We start from the raw sequence: 10015 nt of genomic DNA, 5'->3' as shown, positions 1-10015 counted from the left end.
TGGGTTTGGCATACTAGGTAGTGTGTGCTGTTATGTATTTAGTTTTAAAATTCCACTCAAAGGGAAATGAATCCAAATGTAGTTGCTTCTTATTTTTATTTTATCATTTACCTACAGCAAAATTTTACCAAGACAAAATTTTACAATGCAATGTCACAGAAAAAAAGAATAAAGAAAAAAAAAAGAAAAAACAAGAAGTCATAAAGCTTTTTGCCATTTGTCAGATTATTGTAACCAGTAATTCTCATTTTTGGTCATTTGGAACTTTTGTTTTGTTTAGAATTCAGTTTAAATTTACAACAAAATAAGAGTTTTTTATTTTTTGTTTTTCAAGATTGGTTTGTTTCATCTGTTGAAGGTAGACTGTCAAATGCTCCCGCCTCTGCAAAAAGAAAAGAAAAAAAAAAAGAAAAAAGAAAAAGAAAAATCTGAGAATTAACAAATATGTAAGTATCTGTTTAAATATTCACTTTGTGTTGCAGGTGAAAATTTATGTCTAATTGGAATTACCATTCCCCAAATGCCATTTTCAGGATTGTTTTTCCAAGTGAAAATATTTTGACTAAATGTATTTAATGTAGCACAGTGAAATTTAGGAAGTTTTAAAACACCTCTACTATGTTAACACCTAGTATTGTAGCAAAGATTTTCACTCTGAAAATCCAAATTTCTGATTTTGTGCAAGAGTTTTTAGCAGAGACTGCTATAACATTGTGTCTTTTGTTACCTGGGTATACAAAACTGTCTCAGGGAAAAGCCATTTTATGTAATTTGGAGGTTTCTTTTCCACTTATTCTGAAGCTAATGGTAGCAATACAGTCTATTCTGGCTAGAAGGAGCTGTATGTCATTGCTCCTAAAGAGCTCACATAGCAGGATATTTCTACACCCTGAATGTTTTTATAGCCCTACATGGTTAGGACTCCTTTTTCCTTATAGTGGCACAGTAACCATATAGTAAATTTCTTCTTTGCCCAACAGTAAATATACATGATTAAACTGCTTTAAATATATATTTGAGTTAGGGTCTTCATACAATGGCAACATTCTCACATATTTTTTGTGTATTAAGCATAAGGAATTCCTGTAGCATATGCAAAATTGGTTTAGTAAACACCCAGCTGACACTTTCTGTAGAGAGAATTATTTTGTTTGGATGGGTGCAAATCATTTAGAAAGTGGTGACAAAGATGGCTAGAGTTTCCTTCCAAAGATATATAGCTTGAAATTGATAAATATGAGTTCCTTCTTTTAATATTGAAATTAAAAAAACAAATGTAACAGCTCTTCGGTATTATTCCACAATATGCACCTTTGCTACAAAATTGGTTGTAATTACAGGTGAAGGTAGGAATATAGTAGTTACAGATTTAGTGAATTGTCTGCTGCCTGAGTCAGAGAACCTCAGTCTAATAGTTACACTGACAATGTTTTTTCCCCATTATTTTATTTGCAAGAAGTTAGTACTTTTTTTGTAGACAAGAGCTTAAGAGGGCTGGAAAAGTTACAAAATTGTTTGCTTTTTTTTTTTTGAGAGCCTAATTCATAAGTTCATAACTGATTAAAAAAGTCTCATAAGTCAGGTTTCCCTTTCACTTCATGCTATAATAAAAGCTCCAAAGAGAATGACTCCAAGAGAATTTAAATAGCAGCATTTTGAGCTGTTTATTAACATGCAGCTGAGTTTTTACAATGTTACAGTGTGAATTTATTGTAGAATACATACAGAAGGGGGAGGTGAAAGTCTTCATCATGAAAATAAATGTTTTGGAATCTCCACCAACTGTTCTTGACAATAAGTTTTAATACTTTTTAATAATTAGGTTTTTAATAATTTATTGTCTACCCTGTACTCAGACTATAAGTAGTCTGTGTTTTCAGCTTTTCTAAAACTTGGGTCCATACTATTTTAGCAGTAGATATTGTTATTTTTACAGTGCCCCGGAGGAATCAAATGGGTCGGAGATTCGTTCACCTGCACTGTACTAAAATGGAACTGACAAGCCTTCTCCAGAGATGCTCTTGCACACACAAATGGGTAGGAAAGCCTTGTACTTTCAGGAAAACTCCTATTTCTTAATATTTTTTACACTAATAAGACTGACAGAATCATATCTCTAGTGATTCTCTTAATTGTAACCAGATTTAAAAGACATTCACTAACCTTTAAGATGCAAGTAAGTCAAAAATTCGATTACTGTGCGCACAATGTTTTCATCAGCCAGTGGTCTTCCAAGATTGCCTAGAAAATCTGTTGGTTATTATTTAATGTTAACATGATAAAAGTTTAATGTATGTACTATCATGTCTAACTTTGTAAGCACTTGAAAAAAAAATCTCATTTAAAAAAAAAAATCCTTAAAATCATTAATGGAAAATGTCAGGGCAATATTTTGTCCTATACAGAGAGACATTCCATGGAAGAGCAAAGGAACCGAAAAGTAATTGTGACTCTCAGACTTAAAGTTGACGAGCTTTACATGTTGCTGCTGTGTAAAAGCTGCTTTGACACTTTAATGGTCATGCTTTTTTTAAGGCCATTTGAATAGGCCTTAAAGTTGAATTTGATATCTTGTCTTCCACTGAGCTAACATGAACATGTTGATATTTCTTACCTTAGTTATATTTGTATTTTTATTCACTTTTTTCTTAATTTTGTTTTTGTTATGGTCAAAATTTATTGCAGATTAGCAACTTCCCTAGTTTTTATTGGTAGATTTTTTTGATCTAGTGTTCCACATTGTCTCGAGAGCTTGTAAATTCTGCAGTATTCCTTCAGGAACAGAGTACAGCCCATTTCATCAGTTGAATGTAACTAAAAATTTTTTTGAGATTCTGAATACCTTATCCAATTTTATATTAAAATCTTGTTTTGATAGAAACTACATAAGGAACTTCAGACTGAGCGCAAATTTTGCTAAAGAACAGTGCTTGAAGCCTTAAAATCATAGATTTTCCTCTTCCTTATTTCATCCAGACAGGTTCATTCAGTAGGTTTGTTGATAATTGTGGACATGCAGCAGTACCTCACAGAAATAGTAAGCAATTCCTTTTGCATTTCCATAGCTTTTAACATAAAGATCACACTGACAGCTTGTTTATAGAGTATGTCCACTACTGGCAATGTTATCCAACAGTGCAGCTCACAAGGCAGCACAAGCACTGCCTTCCTTTCGTGTTTCTGATTGGGAAAATATTTTTATGCTGGTATTTGAGGATATAGTTCTTTATTTGCTACTATTTGCTGTTAATGGAGGGATGAACATGTAATAATACTTATGTTTAAGTACTGCTTGCTTTTATTGAGGTGGGAACCTGACTGCTCTGCCAATCAGGGGATGAGCTTCATCCTGTCTCTCTTAGAGATCTGCAGCAATTTAGTTTCTTACCATCAGGAGAAAGAAACAGGTGTTCCTAGGTCTTACTAAAAGCTGTTTTAAATAGGTATCTAAAATAGATCCTTAAATTGAAAATATCATGGGACATAACTCTTTAAATGTTGAAGAACCGTGTGACCAAACAAGACCATACAGTTTAGATGACAGACTTCAGGTCTAGACTAGGCTAGCTGCCAGTTGCCATAGCTTTTCCTATGAATCAAATCCTTTACGATCTCCCTTCTTTGCTGATGAAAAGGAAATCACTTCAGTGTCTAGGACAAAGTTTGAAATACTTATTTTGAATGTACATAAATAAAAAAGTTCATTCAAGCTTGTTACTTTACAAGTAGTGGGCAGTCCCTGAGCTATTTAAATTATAAGTATGTTTTAAAAAAAAAAAAAAAAAACACACACACACACACACACCTCTTGTCCTTTTTCTCTCTTGCTTATCTTTAAAGAGACTTTTGTTTCCACGTGCAGGCATAACCTTGTTTTGAAGTAGCTGAATAACTCAAAGACAGTAAGTAAATCATTACACATAACAAATTAACTCTACTGGTTTTCAGAGCTTCATTACCTGCTTTTATATCCTCTTCAGGCTGTATTTCACGTTTACCACTGAAACCATGTTTGTCATTAAAGGACCTGTGGTTATCTACTGCATCTGACAAAGAAATAGAGATTAGAGTAGTTAGCTGATTGATAATATAGTTCGGCCTTTTGGCTTGCTTTTCATGGACTTCAAAGAACAGAACACGATGGGTGCTTTTAATGGAGTGTTGCTTATGTGCAAAGTGACAAAGAAGCATTTTCTGTAATGAAAATGTCACTAAATAGCATTTCTTCCAAAATTGGGCTTATGATTTGTATCAGTCATGGACCCAGTCCTGTAGTACACACTCACCCAGACTCTTACTGAATACAGTGGGAGTTATACAGGAAATGCAAGTTTGTACATTCATGCTTAATTTAGGGGGTTATTTTTTTGCTACTCTTTCCCCTGCTTTTAGAAGATGTTACCAATGAGTTTGCTTAACAGTAAGCTGCAACTAGTTTACATAAATAACCTTCAAAAACTATCTTACATTCCCCTGGTGCCTCTTCTCTCCCCCTTGCCATGGGCATTTCCTTTATCAGCAAAAGCTGATCAATACGACCTGCAACAAAGGATGAAGGAGGACGCCTATTACCCCGCCTTGGGTACATGCTGCTTGGCAAGTACATTTCCCCAGAGGCTCTTTGCCAATTCAGTCAGTTCTGCTTTGGGGCAATATACTTAGACATTTACAGAGCCAGTAAGCACATTTAAGACACATTAATTTGCTTTCAAGTATCCTTGAAAGAGGATGAATGAAAACAGGCATATTAATGGATAGTAACAGTCAGTATCTGGGAGACTCGGCAGGTATCATCAAGATCAAAAATATGCAAAAACTGGTAATGAGTATTATTAAATTAGCACAAAATAATGATAAAAGAAAGAGAGGAAATGCAGCACTTAGCTGTTTTAAATGTTCTTTTATATTAGGCATTTGGGCTCTCAGTCTTCATAAACCAATGTCCCAACTTCAAATACACATTAGATAATTTTCCCCATAGTGAATTGTTAATATTTACAATCTTTGATTTTATGTTTTATTGTTTTAATTTGTTTTGTTTTTATTGAAAGAAATAGAACAAACAAAGCAAGGTAGTGGAGGCATTTTCAAGTGGATTTACTGTTAAATCTGAAATATTTTCAATACAGTCAAATGCCATTAAAAATTGTAGCAGTTACACAGGAAAAACAGTCTCATGCAACTCTGAATTCAGAGACCAAGGTACAAATTTGGGTAGTTTCATGTTTGCTGCACCATACCTGCAGATACCTGGCTCACGGCACAGTTTGGCTTTAGAAAAGGCAAGTTATTGCCTACAATGACTTGATCCTATGCAAGGCAGGAAATAAACATCTAAGCAAATACTCTCCCAAATGAGTCTCTTAACAGATTTAGAAAACACTGCTAGTCAGACAAAGTGGGCAGCATGCTTTAGCAAGGGAAAAAGCTTTAGAGTTTTGAAATAACACACGCAAAATGAGTAGTCAACTTACGTGGTCCAAGCAGGTAACCAGCACTGTTCAAGGTCCACCCTCTTTTTTCTTTTGCCTTAAAGAAAGAAAGGAAAAATGCATGTGAGTGCAGATGGAGAAGAAAGCAGCACACACACGTGGTTCTGGGGGCAGAAGCACCTTCCCAGGGCTCTGGGGGCAAGAGGAATTTTGCAGGAGGGAGAGGAGCCGATACTGAGGTGGGTAGGGGGTGGCCTCCTGCCTTTCCCTATCTAGCTGGTAGCTCGGCTGCTGCTATCCAGATAGCGGATGCGGTTCTATAGACACACAGCCACAACTTACACTTCGGCAGCAGCAGTTTTCCCCAGCCGCGGAAAGCGCGGGCTGCTTCCCGGCCATCACCTTAGCAAAGAGCAGCTTTTTCCCCTGAACTCCTGCTTGGGCTCCCGAACTCGTTCCGGTGGGAGCCCATTCAGCCACGGGAAGACATCCATGGAAGTCTACTCTAAGACCCTCCTCTCCGCCCCGGGGAACTAATATTCTGAAGTCTAATAGCATTTATTAATATTGCTGCAACGCTCTTAATTAAGAGCCTGCTTGTTGCCTAGGTCGCTTCTGCGGCGGAGCCGATGCCCTCGGCCGCGCCCCGAGGGCGGCGGGCGCTTACGGACAGGACGAGCCCGAGCGTCTCCGAGAGGGCGGCGAGAAGGATGAGGGAGAGAAGCAGGAAGCCGGCGCCCTTCGGCATCTGAAAAGAGACGCTACGGTGAGAGGCGCGCGGGGCTGGGGCGGCCCGGGGCAGCCCGGCCCGGCCCTCGGGTACCTTGAGCCGCTCCTCGCCCGGCGGCGGCTGCTGGTGGCGGCTCGGCGGGCGCTCAGCGCATGGCCGCGGGTGCCAGGCGGCTGCCCCGCCGCTCTTTATGAGCCGCGGGGCAGCCGAGAGCCGCCCACCTTGGCCCTCTGCCCGCCCCCGCCGCCGCCTCCCCTCGCTCTCTTCCCCTCGCCGACTCTCCGCGTTAGGAAGGGCGCAAATGACAGCAACTCAATTAGAGGCGGTTGGGAGCGCGGCGCGGGCTGCGGGGAGATAACAGCGCGCGCAATTACCTCTCATTATGGCAGGCGAGAGTGGATCTGGGCGGGCAGCCCGGCCTCCCCCCACCTGGCACCCTGCGCAGCTTCGCCAGGGCTCCCTTGCCTCTCGGCAGGGTAATGGGGAGTAAACCGAGCGCAGCTCCCTTCGTTGAAGCAGCTGCAGAAGCGAAGCTGAACGGGGACATCTCCGTGTGATGCTGCCTAAGGAGGTGCACAAGGTTTGGGCACAGCATCCGGGAACAGAGGATATTCCCCTCTCTTCACGAGCCGGGGATCTGGTGGTCCCTTAAAGCCCCTTTGGCTCCTGCCTTCTGCTCTACCGTCAGAACAAAACGGGACTTTCTTGCTGCTTCGAAGTGTTATGAGGTGAGGGAGTTTAGAAACCTGTCTTGTTGCCCAGGCTGCAAGCCAGCAATATTTTGAGTCTGCGATAAAACTTTTTTTTTCTAAAACTTTTGTCTAAAAGGGTAAAGATTGCCCACTGACAAACAAAAACTAGCCCCCACTGTGTCAGCTTGTGCACCAATGAAGTTTTGCTCACTCATGTAACTTAATTGTGGTTATGGCATGCAGAGGGATGTGCAAACAGAATCAAAAAGGAAGCAATGTCAATGTCAGGTTTTTTTTTTTTCCCTGCCAAATTATATTTTCTCTGCAGCAGATGAGCCCCTCAAATTCCTCTGTCAGCGTGAAAAGCATGATGGATGTTACACAGAGTGCGCCAGACGTGCAGCTCCTTCCTCTGAAACTGCTTAAGCTTCCCTGCACTCTTGGACGTGGCCTGTGTGCTTGAGACACTGCTGAAGCAGAGGCAGCTATTGAACAGCTCAATGCTCTCTCCTTTTCCAGGTGCTAAAGCAGGTAATGCTTTTACTTGAACGCAGCATAACATTCACAATCCAGGCGAGGAACGCAACCTGGTCTTGGGGTTCTGTTTCCTACCTGCCAGTTTGTTCTTTCTCTGACAGGAGCAGTAGGGTTTTAATAATTTCCCTGTCAACAGATCCCTGGTATAAAATGACTTGAATACGGTTTATTGAATACAATCATTAAAAGCTAACGTACATAAATAAGAAGCATGAACTTTGTGGATTTTGTCTGATAATTCATATTGCTTTCTGAGGGTGTTCTGTCAGCCATGACCTGATCTGTAAATTTCAGACTGAGTATATCTGGAAAATAATAACACATTTTTTTGCAAAATGTAATTTTTCCTCACCTTGTGAAAAATGGACTTGATGAAATTTCCTGGCAATCTGTTCTAAACTTTCAAAAAGTCTTTTTAAAAACTTGAACCTTCTCTGCAACAACAAAAAAGTTTTATTTGTATTATTTGAATAAAATCACAAGAATTCTGTCAGTGGCATCAAAACGTGGATTTAAGCAACATATAAAAATATGTTAATTCTGCTAGATTTTTCTACAGTTTGTTCTTCAATTTCCCATCAAAAGTATTTGAAACAATGTATTTAATCTGTAATTTTTATTCTAGTTTCCCAACATAATTCTTGCATCTTCCTGTCAAATTGTAGAGCAGAATTATCTTCTCATCTTCATTGGAGTCAGATGCAAAAGAAAGCCGCCTAGTGTACCCAAAGGCTTCATCTGTCACTTGCCCATCATACTTCTTGTCTTTAGGTTAGTGTCAATTAAACAATTTTATCAGTCATTCCTGCAATTTATGTTCTCATTCCCTCAAATTTCCCTGTCAAGAATGCTATTAGTCTTTCCTGTATTCCTTTGGAATTCTAACCATCACTGCTCAGACAGAAGAATTAGAATTTAATCTGAGGCCTATTTTAGCTTGGAAAATGGCCATCTATTTGAGTATACAGTTCATTTTCTTATTGAGGTGACTCTTCAACATGCTAATTCTTCTAGTGAATTATATGTTGATTTTTTGGTTGGGGAGGCTTGATGCATTTTGCACAAGCTCTTAGGTTATGCCTGGTCCTCAACCACAAGCTCACCATGAGACAAACCCGCAAGGAAACTCATGTGAAAGCTGCTGAAGACAATTGTACAATAAGCACAGATAATGAACCTGTCTCTGGTGTCTTTAAATTGATTCATGAGAGACTGGATCACTGCCTGTCTGTCTGTCTGTCTGACACAGGAACACGTACTCTGTTCTATAATTAACTGCGTTTCCTAATAATGGCATGAAAAGGAAGAAATATTGGGTTTTTTTTCAGCCAGAGTAAATCTTTCAAAGAAATGTTTGAGGAAATGATGGCATGGGTTAGACAAACAGAGTAGTGTAATATTGGGCTCTGGCAAAAAAATAACTGATTTTTGTCACTGAAGATTTCATTCTAAGGACCCATAAGCAATAAATAGTATATATTTAATAGAGAAAAAATCTTTGACGTACAGGTAATGAAGTAAGAGGACCTGTTTTGTTTTTAATTAACATAAGCCATTAGGAATGACTACTTTGTACGATGTTCAGGAAGAACACCAAATAAAAGTGGATTTTGCAGAATATTTTGAAAGGATCTAAAGATGCAGTGACTCCCCTCACCATAGAACTTCTTGAGAGATAGTGAAGTGTGAAAAGGCATCTTTGCTATTTCTGTGTGACAATCATATATGACTTCAGTGTGTGTATAGCAATGGATTAGTAGTATTAATAGTTCGGCATTAATATCAGCAGCTTAGCTTGTGCTACCAGTTTCATTCACTCTGAAGCAATTTTAAATTTTAAAGATCAGTATTTTAACATGGAGATTTACCATAACTGTGTGGCAATCACAAGTGCAAGGCATTAGCTGATGCACAAATTTCTCTCAAACAGAATACAGAAACTGTCAGGTCTGAGTATCCAGAACTAATGAGGAATTACAGTTGTCATAAGGCTGTGAGCTGCCTTGCTGACCTAAAGATTAAATGGTGGCAAATTACGACAATGTCACAGAGGTGAGAAGTTATTTGGAGTTTTTCTTTCTATCCAACAGCAACTCTTCGAGATCTGAGTTGCAGACAACTGTTCTTTACTGAACTGAGGATCTCAGTGAAAAGAGAAATTGAAGATGATACTATTTGCATTTGATCCGGAGATGACATAAAGCTTCAGTTTGCAGCTGTATCATTCTTTTAAGGTAGTTAGCCCTTTAAATCTTCTGGAAACCTCAAAGCTATAGAATCTGTTTTCTCCTTAACGGAACAGGGAAAATGAATAATAATAATAAAAAGTAATAGTAATAGAAGGGTCATTTTCTTCATCCTTCAAAGTTTTGCTATTGTCTTCTTCCCATTTTCCCATTTTGTAATTCTCATCTAACTCAATAGCTGAAATGTGGGTAATTTTCACTGAGTTAGTCTTTTGCCCATTTTACCACCTGCAGCTCAGTGTCAAATAGAACTAAATATTATAGATATCTTCTGAATGAAGGATTATTTTATCTTCTAAATTACACAGGTATCAACTAATAATTTCCAGTTACTATATCAATCAGTGTGCTATTAATGCTATTATTCACACTACATAG

General features: G+C 38.8%; 1 protein-coding gene across 2 annotated transcripts; it reads right to left on the bottom strand.

Moving 5' to 3' along the window:
- Window positions 1–77: 77 nt before the first annotated feature.
- On the bottom strand, window positions 78–6329 carry GAL (galanin and GMAP prepropeptide). 2 transcript variants are annotated; one of them, XM_088525963.1, is made up of 7 exons: window positions 6256–6329; window positions 6100–6180; window positions 5475–5529; window positions 4468–4539; window positions 3960–4046; window positions 2164–2241; window positions 78–382 (listed from the first exon to the last, which is right to left on the bottom strand). In XM_088525963.1, the coding sequence occupies exons 2-7, from the start codon at window positions 6178–6180 to the stop codon at window positions 330–332; spliced, it is 426 nt and encodes a 141-aa protein (XP_088382089.1). In that variant the 5' UTR covers window positions 6256–6329; the 3' UTR covers window positions 78–329. The 2 variants fall into 2 exon arrangements, with proteins under 2 accessions (XP_088382089.1, XP_088382090.1); XM_088525964.1 differs by lacking the exon at window positions 4468–4539.
- Between the last annotated feature and the right edge of the window lie 3686 nt (window positions 6330–10015).

Source organism: Tinamus guttatus, unplaced genomic scaffold (genome assembly GCF_059628265.1).
Source record: "Tinamus guttatus ecotype Peru unplaced genomic scaffold, ASM5962826v1 Tinamus_guttatus_pri_ptg000240l, whole genome shotgun sequence".
Lineage (NCBI taxonomy): Eukaryota > Metazoa > Chordata > Aves > Tinamiformes > Tinamidae > Tinamus > Tinamus guttatus.
This window is presented reverse-complemented; position numbering and strand designations above follow the sequence as displayed.

Excerpts from the sequence above, each read along its gene's own strand:
- GAL (XM_088525963.1), bottom strand. The coding sequence starts at position 6,180 with ATGCCGAAGGGCGCCGGCTTCCTGCTTCTCTCCCTCATCCTTCTCGCC. Across the intron at positions 5,530-6,099 it reads CGCTCGGGCTCGTCCTGTCC|GCAAAAGAAAAAAGAGGGTG; the intron begins GTAAGCGCCCGC and ends TCTTTCTTTAAG. Across the intron at positions 2,242-3,959 it reads TGAAGAGGATATAAAAGCAG|GCAATCTTGGAAGACCACTG; the intron begins GTAATGAAGCTC and ends CAGATTTTCTAG.